At 41.3% G+C, this 15,952-nt stretch overlaps 1 protein-coding gene across 5 annotated transcripts in view; it reads left to right on the forward strand.

Annotated features, from left to right (window-relative positions):
* kif13ba (kinesin family member 13Ba) overlaps positions 1-15,298 on the forward strand; it is a 51,333-nt gene extending 36,035 nt beyond the window's left edge. For 2 of the 5 annotated variants that reach the window (XM_074665922.1, XM_074665921.1), the window contains exons 25-39: positions 76-208; positions 345-500; positions 595-694; positions 818-944; positions 1,071-1,126; positions 1,213-1,337; positions 1,424-1,699; positions 1,791-1,943; positions 2,069-2,146; positions 2,236-2,286; positions 2,375-2,531; positions 3,366-3,496; positions 4,157-4,216; positions 6,387-6,984; positions 8,549-15,298. In XM_074665922.1, coding sequence (XP_074522023.1) covers positions 76-208; positions 345-500; positions 595-694; positions 818-944; positions 1,071-1,126; positions 1,213-1,337; positions 1,424-1,699; positions 1,791-1,943; positions 2,069-2,146; positions 2,236-2,286; positions 2,375-2,531; positions 3,366-3,496; positions 4,157-4,216; positions 6,387-6,984; positions 8,549-8,751 — 2,404 coding nt within the window. In that variant the 3' untranslated portion in view covers positions 8,752-15,298. The remainder of the gene's footprint in view (positions 1-75; positions 209-344; positions 501-594; positions 695-817; positions 945-1,070; positions 1,127-1,212; positions 1,338-1,423; positions 1,700-1,790; positions 1,944-2,068; positions 2,147-2,235; positions 2,287-2,374; positions 2,532-3,365; positions 3,497-4,156; positions 4,217-6,386; positions 6,985-8,548) is intronic. The other 3 variants (XM_074665923.1, XM_074665924.1, XM_074665925.1) reach the window with 3 other exon arrangements.
* Positions 15,299-15,952: the final 654 nt, after the last annotated feature.

A 15,952-nucleotide genomic window follows, 5' to 3' on the forward strand; every position in this document is an offset into this window, starting at 1 on the left:
AAAGACAAACATATTACCAACTAAGTCTTCACATGCACATGTAGCGATATGTTCTGATATTGTTGGCTTTTGTAGGTGGAGTGAAGTAACACGACGCCTGGAGCTGTGGATACAAATCCTGGAGATTAACGAAAATGGAGATTTTGTCCCTGTGGAAGTGGTTCCTGCCAGAGATGTGCGGACTGGAGGCATATTTCAGCTTCGACAGGTAAAGACAAGCAACGCACACAACTGCCAGTCTGCCTGGTCACAAACCTCTGCTGTAATCAACTCGAAACATGCTCTGTATTTTCACTAACATCTGCATCTGTCTCCACCTCTTTCCTCCTCTCCTTCATCTTTAGGGTCAGTCGAGGCGGATCCAGGTGGATGTACGTTCAGTCCAGGACTCTGGCACCATGCCTCTGATATCAGAAATAGTGCTTGCTGTGTCAGTGGGGTGTGTGGAGATCAGGAACACTACAGCAAACCAGGAGATAGATGAGATGGACAGTTATCAGGTAGACTATTTTGATACGTCTTCTGTTTATACTGTGAACAATAGCTGGAGGAGAACAAAAGTCTGAATTGGTTATTTAAATGATTTGTTTTAAGGAAAGAGACCTGGAACGCTTGCGGCGGCAGTGGTTAGCTGCTCTCACCAAGAGGCAAGAATATTTGGACCAGCACTTGCAGAGTCTGGTCAGCAAAGCTGGTAAGAATCAGCTCTCAAGCAGTCAGAAAACATACTTGCACAATCAAATGTCAAATGCTGCACTGGGTTTTTCATTTATAGATTTTCAAATTAAGCTGAAGTTTTGAATGTTTTTGTACACAGAAAAAACAGAGGATGACACAGAGAGGGAGGCTCAGCTGCTGGAGTGGCGCTTGACTCTGACAGAGGAGAGAAATGCAGTCATGGTGCCCTCTGCTGGCAGCGGTATTCCTGGAGCTCCTGCTGAATGGTACTTCGCAACATGGAAGGATGTGTTCATGTCCCTGAATTTTCAATCTCTCTTTGCAATTACCTTGACTTTGTGTACAACACCCATTCATGTGGGTAACAATGTTAATGGTGTGTTTGTTTTTAGGGTTCCTCTGCCCGGCATGGAGACTCACATTCCTGTTCTCTTCCTGAACCTCAAACGTACGTCAGTTATTGGCTTTAAATTCTGCTTTTAATTTTTTTCTTTCAGCAGACTCATTTCTGGCTTTCTGTATTTCTTTTCTCAGCTGATGACCTCAGCTCTCAAGATCAGTTTGAGGTTCCTGAAGCTGGAGGCTGGGACGCCACCCTGAGTGGAGAGGATGAGGATGACTTCTTTGACTTGCAGATCGTCAAACACTACGATGGAGAGGTGATGATGGACTTACATGAGCTGTATTTATGCTGCCTCAGTAGGAGAACTTTGTCCCTAACTCGCAGTGATCTTTGACCCTGCAGGTGAAAGCAGAGGCATCATGGGACTCCACTGTCCATGAATGTCCACAGCTCAGTCGAGGTGGGGCATGGCCGGAGCAGCGAGTGTACCTGACAGTTCGGGTAGTGGTTCAGCTCAGTCATCCTGCAGACATGCAGCTTGTCCTGAGAAAGAGGATCTGTGTCAACGTTAACCCAGGCCGTCAGGGTTTTGCACACAACTTTCTGAGGAGGATGTCCACACGCAGCACCATCCCTGGTTGTGGAGTCACCTTTGAGGTGGTCTCCAACATCCCTGGGGTAAGCACAGAGAAAATATTTGACATCCACTTTGAAAACGATCCCAGCAGGATGGATCATTTAAGTCACGTCTCTTGTTTACTCCTGTTAGGATGCTCCTGGATCAGAGGACAGGGAGATGCTGGCCCGTCTCGCTGCCAGTGCACACAACAGCCAGTCTGGTGATGATGAGGCTGCTATTGAGAAATACCTCCGCAGTGTTCTCAGTCTGGAGAACATCTTGACCCTGGACAGACTCAGACAGGTAGACTGAGAAAGTGGAAAGGATCTCTTCATTTGTAAAACAAAAACCAGACCTACAAGATAAACCAAACTTGAAAAACTAGAAATCCTCAAACCGTCATATGTTTTTGTTCCTTTGTGTTTTAGGAAGTGGCAGTGAAGGAGCAGCTGACAAGCAGAGGGAGGGGAAACAGAAGAAGCATTAGTTCACCTTCAGTCCACAGGGTACATTACTAACACAATACAACTCTACTGAATTTATCACAACAAACATTCTCTCATGAACTTCCTTCCTGCTCTCCCTCCATCTGCAGTTGTCAGGAAGTAGACAAGACCTGTCCACAACCTGCCTGCTGGATGACAAGGTAAAACATGTCACATTTTTGACCTATCTGTTCATGATCCACGATAAACATATTTCTAAGCCAGTGTTTCTCTCTTCCTGTTTCTCAGGGTCGATGGGAGAGTCAGCAAGACATCTTCATGCCCTCTCAGTTTCAACGCACCCTCCCTCGACCGGCCTCCTCCCCTTCCACCTACTCCACCTCACCGTCTCAGTCCCCAACTCCCTTTGGCATGACTCCTCCCCAGAACCAGGAAGCTGAGCAAGGTAAGTCTCTCACCTTCATTCCCTCTTTCACCTTCACACTCTCCTGCTCTCTTCTATTGCATCACGTCTCTCCATGCTCACACCTCTGACTCTGCCACAAATTCTTATAGTCTCTCGTCTCTTTCTTGCAAAACCATTTTGTCCATTTCTGCTTCTGTCTCATAAACTTTAATTTAATCATGCTACTCTGTCCTTCTTGTTTTGCTTCCCCTCCTCTGCCATCATTTTGTCCTTGTGTTTGATGTTTTCAGAATACAGTAGTTTACTTCATAATCCCACTCGTTTCCATTTCTAAAACCTGGGTCTCCACTTTACTCCCGTCCTTCCCTGCAGAGGTGAAGTGTCTCATTGCACTGTTTGCTTTCATTGTTGTCAAAATTAATTCCCTGCTGTTTTAAGTGCCATGTGGTCCTCTGTCTTCCCCTCATCTTCATTAGCAAAGCTTTTCTATGTCTGCTGAATTGATCCAAACAGATCGATCTGAGTTTTTGTTGTGTCTTGTGATTTCTCTCTTATGTTAATTTGGTTTGCTTCTAGGTTAATTCTGTTTGATGAACAGAATTAATGATTTTTCTGTATTTCTGTTTTACACTCCAGTGATTAGAGTTTTTTATCATAATGTTGTAGCTAAAGCAAACATCTGAGCTGATATCTTCCTCTGTCAGTCTGTCGCTGTGTTGGGTTTTTAGGCCATTTTCTGGACTCGCTTTCAACTTCCTGTCTTAATCTTTCACAACTCCTCTGCCTCCCACACCTGCTCCTCCTTCCTTGCTTCCTTCCTTTCTCCTGCCTCCTCTTTCTCCTCCCACACCTTCCCAACCCCTCCTCCCCCAGGTCGTTCAGGACTTGCTGCCTCTTATCTTTCAGTTAAAGCGCTGGTCCCCCAGATGCCCAAACTGCTCAAGTCTCTGTTTCCAGCACGAGACGAAAAAAAGGAGCTGAGACCTTCACCGCAGAGCCAGCAGGTGAGCAGAGACTGTGCAGTTAAGCTCCCTGGTTACTGTTTCAAGGTTTCTGTGAATGTGAATAATGGTGGCATTCAGTCAGCAGAGTGTCATAAAAGTGTTATTCTTTTACTGTTTTTAAAGATGGACGACATGCCTCTATTGTCCCCCAATTTAATGTAACAAAAAGAGGGGAAAGCCAACAGATGCCCACTTATTGAGGTGTTGATATTGCCTCTGAGGGTAAATCTTGCTTGTGTCAACTTAATTTCACATCACTCCCCTTCCAAAACAATCATTTATCTGACTAATAAAACAGCAAAGAGCCTGTAGGTGGATTTAGTCCATGGCAGAAGTTCACTGTGTTGGTTTGAAACAGACCCTTGCAGCCATGGAAAGCTGACTGACTCTTATTCCCCTTCTTTTTAGCATCACATCAATAATCAAAGCTTTGAAAAATGAACTCTTGAGCATAAATCAGCATGCCAAGAATCAGCAGCCAGGGCTGAAAGACTAGTTAATAAAAATGTTTCTTGTTGGATATTTTAAACCTTAAAGTTAAAACCATGACATCTTTTACACTCTCAAAGTTGTTTTAGCTCCAAGCAAACCAACTGAGTTCACCTTTGTGAATTAGCCAGTGTTGTTGTTTTCGTGTCATCACTGTGTCTGGTCACTCAGCAGCATGTCCCTCGCATCGTAACGTCAGGAGGAGATGACAACAGAGTCAAGACTGAAACGGTGAGATTTTTAATGTTCAAGGAATTTTTCATGTCAACACTCCAACAGTTTAATTTAGCAGACGCTTTTATCCAAAGCGACATACAACACAAGAAAGAATTTAGACAGAAGGAAATACCTAGTTAGTGGGACAAAGTGCTACAAGTTATTTGGCTGCAGGTGCTGCCAATTAAGTGCATGATTTTTCTTTTTTTTTATGATGTAGAATAATCTAACCAGCTAACCACAATCAATTGCTGCAACAATATACATCAACAACATCCAGTAATTAGTGCTGAAAATTCACTAAGAGCTGGTTCTTAGACCTTCTGACTCATTCTACCCCTGAGGACAAAGAGGAGAAGAGTCTGCAACACATATGTTTTAAACATATTTAAGCAGTTACTCCACACACATCATTTTCTAAACCCTGGTTTATAATTTTGCTTTGACTCCACACTGTAGCTAAAGCAAGGCAATCACTATGGTCAGCATTACATACTTATACATACTTATTAGCGTGATGACATTGCTCTTCCTCAAAGTCACTTGGTGTAACCCATGTTTTTTGTAGCGGAATCTGATATTGTGCAAAAACAAGCTACTTTAAATGTGATTTTATCAGTCTAGTACACTGTAAAAATAGAAATTTTAATTCATTTTAAACCAACTGACCCCGAAATTGAGAGAAAACATTGATGTCCACAGCAAACTGACTCAGTCAGTACAACAAAACCCAGATTATCAAGTTTAGAAATGGAATATTTTTAATATACGTCAAGATGATATTTCATAACAAATAACTGATTTCATCAGTACACTTACATAACTTCTAGGAAGGTGAATTATTTTATAGTTTTCATGCTTCTGTGGTTACACTATCTGACAGTTTAATCAGACTTTTTCTTTAATTGGTTAAAAAAAGGTAGAAATGTCATATAAAACACTATGACAGCAACAGAATTGCAAATTACGCATTTAAACAGGCATCTAACATGTTGTTTTAACAAGTGTAGAGCATAATTTTTTTAGATAACTGCCCTGGTTTTTCAGTGTTCAATTTGCAATCCACACAGATCACATAATTAAAACCAAAGGCACAGTTTCAGACCGTAGTAATAAATACCAATGGCCCATTACTTGTTGCTAGATTATCTACTTGTTTGTGCACAGGCAACCATGGAGACTAAATCCAATTATATGATGTCAGAGTTGGTGCTGATAATGTTGAGCAGCAGTTGATTTTTTTGCATTTATTGCAAATAAAAGAGAAGAGTCACTGGAATAGATGGAGTATACAGCTGTTGAATCAGTGTAGGTAGAGGTAATGGTGGTGCTGGAAACATTTTTAATGCAGGAAATACCATGTTACCCAGTGGACCAGTCACAGGGCTTGCAGAGTGCATTGTTTTGAACATTTTGGAGGGGATACCCCTCAGGCTGTAAACCCAGGCTTTTGCGTGGGTACGGGACTACACAAAACGTGTGTGCATGGTGGTATTAATTAGACATAGAGGTATGAACCAGGTTTAACTTGTACCACAGTAAGTGGATATAACAGTGCTCAAATAAATCACAGTTTTTGTCTTAAAAAAATAAATCTGGCCCTCTTTGATTATCCAATTTAGTCTGTATTTAAATAAATTTACAGGACTGTTTTATGTTGTATTATTTTTAGTAGCCTTAATTTATCTTGCAGAAACTCAGAGAGATCAAAAATATCTTTCAAAGCGTGTTCTGGCTGAGACGGGCTGCAGCTGATCAGCAAACAAAACGTCACACCTACAAAGCTACAAGAAGTGAAATGAAGTCAGAATCTACCTCATGTGTCTGTCTCTAAGATGTTCTAACTTATCTTTAGTTGAGCTTTGTCTCCAGGATGTCTTCACAATGACAGTGTTCCAGTTAGCTCTGTAATTAGCTTCAATCTTGCTGTCACCCAGTGCGTGGCTGCAAAATCTTAAACATTTGCTGATTATGAGAATGGTTCAACACTGTTTTCTTCTGAAGCACATAAACCCTGATGGGTTATGTCAAAACATTCTTTTTGAACTCTTATCGCCCTTTTGGTTTTCAAAGAATGACTGTTGTTTTCAGACACTCTATTATTGTTGCTGATTGTTGTTTTGTTATTTTGCCTTGTCTGCATGCTCCGGTGCGTTCGTCTGCTCCCATGGTCGGTTTCCTGTAGACTGCTCTTCTACGGCCCCCAACCAAAGACAGACGGTCCGAGTTCCCAGAAGTCCCTCCTCTTCCTGTGCATGACCCGCATGACATCACCCCCCTCAGTCCCCTCAGCCAGTCGTCAAGCGGCTACTTCTCCAGTAGTGTTTCTACGGTCACCCTGTCTGACGTCCTTCAACCCTCGTCCTCCTCTTCTTCCCTTCTTGCTACTGAGACTACAATAGCGACAAACCCCCAGAAGCAGGGTGCTGACAGGATCGATGTTGTGACCTCTTCTTCTCAGTTTGGTGCCAAGATGGCCGCCATCTCTACGTCTGCGTCTAACAGCTCTGCCAATCACAACAACTTAACTGCAGAAAACAGCTTTTCTGAACACAAGCTGCTCAACTCAGGGGGAGGAGGAGGAGAAGGAAGTGAAGGCTTTGAGAGGCTGGAGATTCTTGTGGATGATGAAGAGCCTAGCCAAGACAGCGCACTACCTGATTGGCTGACAGAGGGGGCATATGTTACAGTAGGAAGCAATAAAGCCGGGACAGTGCGCTTTGTGGGAGTGACGCAGTTCGCTGAAGGAGTATGGGTGGGGGTGGAGCTGGACACTCCTGTAGGTAGGTACACAAGTGCTGGGTCAGTTTACCCAAGTCATCACATTCATTACACTAACACTGCTTTCACTAGTGTCAAATTTTGGCAGCGTAATTTAATTTGATCAGACTTTGTTTGTACACTGCCTGACCAAAAAAAAAGTTACCACCGGGATTTACCTAAGCAAATAGGTACAAGCCTCCTATTGGATGATTACTACTTGGGTGATTATCTTTCAGCTTGCAACAAGTTATTTAACCCCAACTGGTGCAATGAGTTGCTTCCCATTTCTTAAACAACCATGTGTGAAGACACATCCCATGGTTGTGGAAAAGATGTTTGTCTGTTTGAGAAGGGTCAAAAATTTGGCATGCATTAAGCAGAGAAAACATCTAAGAAGATTGCAGAAACTACTAAAACTGAGTTGAAACTGTCCAGTGCATTATTAAAAACTTGTAGGATAGTGAGGACCCACTGTCTTTTAGGAAGAAAGTCCTGAATGATCGTGATTGGCTATCACTTAAACATTTGGTGGAATCAAATTGAAGAAAAACAACAGTAGAACTCAGGTCTATGTTAAATAGTGAAATGAAGAACATTTTCACACCCACAATGTGAAGTGAACTCACGGGATTGGGACTGAACAGCTGTGCAGCCCTAAGAAAACCACCAATCAGTGAGGCTAACTGTAGCATGGAAGAAGGTCATGTGATCTGATGAGTCCAGACTGACCCTGTTCCAGAGTGATGGGCCATCAGGGTAAGAAGAGAGGCAGATGAAGTGATCACCCATCATGCCTAGTGCCTACTGTCCAAGCCTGTGGGGGCAGTGCTATGATCTGAAGTTGGTGCAGTTGGTCAGGTCTAGGTTCAGCAACAGTCTGTGCTCAAAGAATGAGGTCAGCTGACTACCTGAATATACTGAACGCACAGGTTAGTCCATCAATGGACTTTTTCTTCCCTGATGGCACGGACATATTCCAAGATAACAATGCCACGATTAATTGGGCTTAAATTGTGAAAGAGTGGTTCAGGGAGCATGAGACATCGTTTTCACACATAGATTTTTCACCACAGAGTCCAGACCTTAACCCCATTGAGAATCTTTGGGATGTGCTGGAGAAGGCTTTATGCAGTGGTCAGACTCTACCATCATCAATACAAGATTTTGGTGAAAAATTAATGCACCACTAGATGGAAGTGAATGCGTGTCGTAATCAAAGCTGAAAGTAGTCTAACAAAATCTTAGAGTGTGCAACTTTTTTTGACCAGGCAGTGTTTTAGAATAAGTCGTGTTTCCCAAGGATACTTAGAAAAAGAAGCTTAGACAAAACTCTTTGGAGGACAGAGGATAAACTTGGTTTAATCAGGCAGAAACCTCAAACAGAGCAAGGTTCATGTTGGATAGCCGTCTGTAATTCTACTGTGTTTGGCTCAGAGAGAAATACAGAAAGAGAGAAATGGAAACAAACAGAACATCAACAACACCAGATAAAACATCCAATCAGCTGACCAGGAACACTTACATTACCACCTCTTATCATGATAGCATCAGGAGATCTCATCGTGCTTTATTTTCTCCCTGCAGGTAAAAATGACGGCTCAGTTGGAGGTCATAGATATTTCCACTGTAAACCAGGATATGGAGTGCTGGTTCGCCCAGACCGCCTTACCTTTCGCGATCGGACCACTCGGCGTACAGGGGACTTCTCTGCTCCTCACGTACCTGTTCTGCGAGGAGAAGCCATTGTTTCCCGACGAGCAGAGAACCGTAAATCCTGGAGCAGTTGAGACACGATCACGTGGAGCTGAAAGGGAGAGACAAACTCCCCACAGTCCAGGTTCTTGTCCTGTCCTCTTTTCCTCCCAGCTATGCAACAGGCTCATACATCAGACTGCTGCCTGCCCTCCTTTGGTCCAAACGACAGTCACTGCATCCATTCACAGCTAATGGATACAAATACAGACAGTGAGGAGACCTTTCAGGAAGAATGCAAGTAAGTGGAAGACGGACTATGCACAGTTTCTAGAAGTCCATGGAAGGACTCCATACCGTGGGGAAATGAATGGCGGTCAATGAAACACTGCTGTGAGTGAACAGTAGTCAATAATTGTTGAGCCGTAGCTCTTCAGAGGGTTCGGATTGGATGCTGCAGACTAGAACAGGTGCTTCTTGGGTAATATACAGGGGTGCAAACCAAGTCATGAGTCACTGTGGTGATAATGTCATGAACTGAATTTCATAAGAGGCCAAGATAATTTTTTTTTGTTAGCTGACTCTTTCTCCTTATTGCAATAAAATATAATTTTGTTAATTTTAATCTTAGGAATAAACATCTGATACTTTTCAGTCAGATTTATTTGATCCAAATTCTCCATCTCTCAGCTGCCGTTCAGCTGTCTTTATGTTTTGTTACTTTTATATTCTCCAGTTGAGTTCAACCATCCACATGTGCTTCATTTTTTTATAAATGAGGAAAAGGTCAGATTTTTATTTATAGACACACTCTACAAATTTCAGATTCAGGGCTTAAAGTGTGCTGGTCATAGAGACTCACCTGTGACATCTTTGCATCCCTGCATATTCTTCTTTACCTTCTATCTGTGAGACTCAACTTCCAAAAATCCCCCACTTCGGCTGCGACTCTCCAGGGCTCTCCGGGCTCCAGACGAACACTTTGACTGGCCGTGTGAGACTCGTCTTCTCCTCTTGGACTTCTTTTCTTTCTCTTGAAGATAGTTCCTCCCAGAATGTGCCTTCATCATGGCTAGGTTTGCATTTGTGTCTCCGTGTATTTAATTTCTGAGTTGTGTTTGTGTTAAAGAGAATGCCTTGAGCTAAGTGTGAGGTGATCTCAGGGACTGTAGAGGGGGAAGGAAGGAGGTTGTATGTGTTTATGTGAGCGTGTGTGTGTTTGTAAATGTTGTACAGCGTTGCCCTTTGTGCACAGGACAGTTCATATTGTCATAGTCATGTTAATGTTAAAGATTATAAATGTTTAATGCAGGAAAAGTTATGTCCTTGTAGGACAAAGCCACTACGGGAGCTCCTGTTTGTTTTTTGTTTTCTTTGGAGGCTTTAAAAGTTGATTTTGCACAGGGGACAGTGGAGAAGATTCTGTATGTGAGCAGAATGTGTCTGTGGTCATGGTGCAGGAGACAAAAAGAAAGACGGATCAACTCGTAATGTCAAGTGTGAGTGTGTCCTCCATCTGAGTGGGCCTTCTGTGATGTCTGATCCTTGCATGTGGACACCAGGAGGCGCTGTTTAGAGTAGACTTTCAGAGTGGTGGTGGGTTGGTTTGGGTATGTGTGGAGGAACAGAAAGTAAAAAAGACATGCTGAAGTTATTCTGGCCGTTTCAGACTTGAGGGGATTTGCTTCTGTGCTTTTCATTTGTTTTTATAAGTTTCTAGATTTTTTTATATATATAACAGCTGAGAGAGTTTTTGTGAAGGTATCAATCGGGAAATCAGTTCTGCTTGGTTACACATTCCTAGGGAAGACAGAATAAGATGAACTGACTGACTGATGGTTTTTTTTAAATGGGAGTTTAACTGAACATCACGTTGCAGAAGGACTGCAACACTTTACACTGACCTTCTCCCTTTTTCTGTTTGACAAAATCTATTTTGAGGCAGAAAATAGCTGCAGCAGCTCAGCAGTTTGGAGGGTTTTTTCCACACTTGTTATCCAAAAACTCTGACTGTAACTTGTATTATGTCCAGGTTTACTTCCTAAATTATCCTCTGCTGAGGTTCACAGTTTGAGTGTGACTCCTGTTGGTCTACTCACCAAACATTTACACATTTATTCATTTATACTCCCATAAGGTAATAATACAGTCAGTTAAATGCCCTTTTATTTTGAATCACAAAGTTAGAAAAGCCTGAAATTGCCAAATAGTAATTCTCTCTCATCCTCATATCAAAAGGATAGAGAAAAGTTGGCACTCATATCAGATTGGTGTTGGAATACCTATTTCAATATGTCATCTCAAAACTGGTTTAAAGTTCTTCACTGGAGCTTTTGTTTGAAACCTGAGTTTCAAACAAAATGAGTCAGTGTTTGTAGATAAATAAGACATTCATTATCTTGACTGAGTATTTGACGTAATTCACTTCTTACTTATAAAAAAAAAAAAAGACTTTTCTATCTCAATCAATCAATCAATCTTTATTTGTATAGCGCCAAATCATAACAAATGTTATTTCAAGACACTTTACAAAAACATTTACAGGTTTAGACCTGTAAATGTTAATAAAATTTTGTTAGCAGAAACCCAACATCAAGACAAGATAAGGGGTCTTATCTTATTTTAATCCACCATGAGTACAGGACTTTGCAGCATTTAGCAAGTTACAATGGCAAAGGAAAACTTCCCTTTAACAGGCAGAAACCTCTGACAGAACCAGACTCATGTTAGACAGATATCTGTCTCGACTGTGTTGGGGTTGCGCCTATGTTTCTATGTCACATCCCTGCAACTCAAACCTATGATTATTAAAACATTTTGGAATTACAAACTCCCAGAGAAAAGTCTAATTTTCCTCCATCTGTTATGAGTCAAATGTTAAATTTAAGTAACGTTGAGCAATGTAATGTTTTATTTTTATTTTTAAACAAATAACTCAAATTTAAGGTGACTTATAAAAATCTGGATTAAAGAGAGCTGATTTTATTGCAGGTACTTAAATAATGATCGTACAGGAAGTGGGTTTCTTTCATTTCTAACCTGTAAGAATAGATGTGACTTCAAACAGGGATGTAAGTGGCTGTAAGATGCTTAAACTAAAACAGTTGCACAATGGGAGATGAAGGTTTACTAGTTCCTGAAGCCTGACCCATAGTGATGCCGCGCTAAAACCAGGATACCTCTCCTGATGCTGTTTCAGGTCTGGCCTTCAGGGGGCGACATTTCTCACTTTGTTAGGAGCAATAATGTGTCTTAGGCCTCAGATGAAGGTTGGTGTAAAGTGTGTCTGTCGCAGTGTGTAGACGTTGGATTAACTGATTTGGGATGTTTATATTAACGGTTTTTGGTAGACTTAGATTATGTCGCATTTCCAAGCTGAACTACCTTCATATCCTCGTGAGAACAGGCCTGATCACATGAGTTGACATATTATTGATGTTTGTTTCTGAATTATTTTATCCTTGTGCAGGTGTCTGACAAGATGATTTAAAATGTGTGTATGAAAGCTGTGTGCATATAGACACACTCAGTATGTTATTATCTTTATGGATCATATGTTTTATTCGATCTTTTAGTATCTTAATTGCAGAGGCCTGAATGAATTATTTATATTTAAATGCTTGTACACATGCATTTATCGCATGAAAATTAAAAAAGCCTTTTTCTTTTGATAAATATTGCACAAATGATTCAATGAGAATTGCTGCTATAAGCGTTGTAAATTAACCTGTAAAGTAACTTGGTGGATTTAATCTTTTTCTCTAAATGTACGCTAGATTGGACTTTGATGTTCTCTTTTTTAATCCCAGATTGAACTGTTGTAAGTGCTTCGGTTAAGTGGCCAACGTATTTCAGTATGAAGCAGTACATTTCGTGTAAGAGGCACTTTGTTGTGTGAGCCCTGAAGATACGGAAGGACAGATTGGATCATTTTCTGTGAGAAAATTCCTCCTGCTTTAGTTTTATAAAGAGAGAGATTTAATGTGGGACAATAGATCAGCCTGGAGGAGTTTTTGATGGTTGTATTTATTATTTAGACTGAAGCCAGGACCTGTGAGTCGTCTGGTTGGTCGGCTGGTTACTGTGGTGGCTGTCTGTTATGTGATTGGTCGGCAGGTTGTGAAGTGATTTGCAGGTTGAGTTGGTTGTCCTTTGCAATGTTGTGGTTCAAAAAGTCATGTGGTAATGAAGGAAGGGAGTTAGGTGTTCTGTTCTGTTTGTGTGTGTGTGTGTGTGTGTGTGTGTGTGTGTGTGTGTGTGTGTGTGTGTGTGTGTGTGTGTGTGTGTGTGTGGGTGGGTGTGGGTGGGTGTGTGTGTGTGTGGGTATGTGTGTGTGTGAGTGTGTGTGTGAATGTTGGGAAGACTTTGATTCTGTTGTGTCTGAGTTCCTTCTATGATGGGAAACGATCAGCAGCGCCTTTATCGTTCTCTAAGCGAGGACCAAACCCTGTCCTGGTGTTTTTCAGCGTGCCGTGTGTGTGTGTGTGTGTGGCTGCTGTGCTTTTTCCCATCATGGCTGGGGCTTAGGACACAGTTTAAGGGGTTTGAGATCACTTCAGGCTTCTGGAAGTCCCTTTATGTTGTTGTGCCTCAGAAACCATGTGACCATGTATCCTCCTCACACACTGTTTCCATATCAGCGCTTCACTTCATTTGCACAGAAGTTTCCAGAGGGAATGGATGACTTCATCCAGGATTGCTTTTATATTTAGGAAGTAAATACAACCATGTGTTTTTTTTTTTTTTAATATAAATATCATTGCTCTTAAATCTCCTGCTGTTTTGAGTTTTTTCCTGTTTTCATTTCATTCTTTGGATCAATATTCATGAGCTGTATGTTCCCTCACTCATTGCTCAACTTAAAGATGAAAATTAGCTGAACATGGAGCAGTTACTCTGTGTGACAGCAGAGCAAAGCTCAAACACAGGACTGTATTTTCCTAATACAGCCTCCTTATCAAACTCCACAGTACATTTATCCCACTGAGTGTGATATAAGAGAGGAAAAAAAGAACTGTAGCTCATGGGCCGTGATGCACGTGACCTTTAGAGCTATTTGAATAGAAAACTGTAAAAAATATAAAACTAGCATCAGATTACTGTTGTGCTAAGATGTGATTCAGTGTTGTAACTTAATTCCATCAAAGCCAGCAGTGTTTTAAATAATGTGACTGTATCATGTGTAAGAACCACACTACCCACTCAGCTTGGTGTTTATTGGTGTGATATGTGTGTCCAAACATATTCAGACTGCATATTGATCTGTACTTGTCTTCTTTGTTACTTTTGGTTTCTTTTCATGAAGTGCTTCTCTTTTGCTCTGAAATGTCCCATATCTTTGTTTCCTGAAGTTCTAAGCAAACTGTCTGAATCTGGAGCAACCTGTCTTGTGTTTTTTCGTGGCCTTCAACCTGGACAGGATTCAGCAGAGGCGTTCAAACCTGTACAGATTTGTTCAGGTTAAGTGCGAACAGATCCTCTCTGACATCAGGGTAAGAGGAGCCTCTGATTACATCACTGCTCAGAGGTAGATCATCTGATAGAGATGGCTGTCTGAAGAAGAATATCATCAACAGGAGAGAAATGTTGCCCCCTGGTGGCTGCTGTCAGTCATGACACCCACGCAGATTTTTTTTTTTTTTTAAACCAGAACTCACCCTTCTGTAAACTTCAAACCCGAAGACTTCTGGGATCAATAAACCACCACACGCAGATCTTCAGGGGTAAAACATGAGACCCTCAGAAAAACAGTTGGCTCAATGTTTGCATTTGCAAGGCATGACTACACATTTCCTGCCGTAACAGTGAGTGTTCACCTCTTTTACTACCTCTCTCCTTATCCTGCGCGTCCAGTGTTCTGCCAATTTATTCCCTGAGGCCTTTCTTCGCTGACAGAGAGCTGTAACCCGCTTCACTGACGTGTGCTCTCAGATATCAGAGTCAAACACACAAACAAGCAATACCAGGCCGGTAGTTTGAGCAGCGCTGACTTTTTTCTAAAGTTTTTAGCAGTGACTGATCATCTCTGGGTCTACTTTCCAGGAAAATTCAGACACACTTCTTCTTCTTCTTCATGCTTTTAAGGGTGGTTGGTGTCACCGTATATCATCACAGGTACCTGCAGTCCTCTGTAGCTGGGCTGTGTGAGAACGAAAGGCTGATTGACGCTAAAGGAGAGGCTTTGGTGCTTGCTAAGGCATGGAGTTAAATAAACTGAGTTACTCCTGCAAAATAAAAGCCCCCTCAGTCCTGTAACCTTTCACACATTGAGCTGACAAGGAGGTTTCATAAGTGAAGCATTTTAATGTGGTCACCAGTATTATATCACCCTGACTAATCATTCTCTTTGTTTTTTGCTACTGTTGATTCTATGGAGCGGGTTTGTCTTGACGTGTTGTTTGTACGTGTGAGTGCTCCGTTGGAGTGGTTGTTCTTTGTTTGTATGTGTATATACGCGCATATTAAGACTTATAAAAGACAAATCTGAGCACAAGTTTGGGTTTTGATTAATTTAATTCTTTTATGTAATTCTATGCTGCAATCCAAAGAATAAACATGTATTATAATACATTTATAATTTTCATTTTTTATCATCTGAACAGTAATCTGGTTTAAAAAAAATAAAGAAGAGGAAGATTCAAAGAGTATTTGTTCTTTGTTCATACCTGACTGACTGCTGGAGACCAAAGCAGCGTGTAGTGAGTATTTCTGACCTGAGGGTGAGTGATCGTCAACAATTTACAACAACCAACAAACTGAACAACAAGCATCCTATGAGTGCGGACATCTCCTCCTCATGTGGAGGGTGAACACAGAGTGCCATCCAAACCTGAGCATGGAGACAGAGCAGGACACCAGACCATCCAGCAGAAAGGTTGGTCAGCTGGCCAACGACAATAGTGGAGCTAGTCTAGTGTTCTTCTCTAGTGAACTGACAAGCAATATCTTAAAAAACAAAGTGTCAAAATTTTGAAAAAAAAAGTCAATTCTGTTTTTGGAAAAAAAATGAAAATACTCAAAGCATAAAAATGTATTACTGAGATGTCTGTACACAGGCTCTACCAATGGATTATAAAAGTGAAATGATTAATGTTTTAACTTTAATTATTTTATTTTGTACTTTATTTTTTATTTAACATGAATGATGCATAGTAGTTACATGTAAAAGAAAGCGCTACATGCTTCATTTTCATCTCTATATGTTCAGAGGCTCGATCTAGCTGAAATGGGATTTTTGGCTGAGTACACTACTGTAATGAAGCCTGTTGCCATGGCTCTTAACATCCTCCAAGAAGA

Source organism: Halichoeres trimaculatus, unplaced genomic scaffold (genome assembly GCF_033239565.1).
Source record: "Halichoeres trimaculatus isolate MK-OKI-2021-1 unplaced genomic scaffold, fHalTri1.1 fHalTri1_scaffold_3, whole genome shotgun sequence".
Taxonomy (NCBI): domain Eukaryota; kingdom Metazoa; phylum Chordata; class Actinopteri; order Labriformes; family Labridae; genus Halichoeres; species Halichoeres trimaculatus.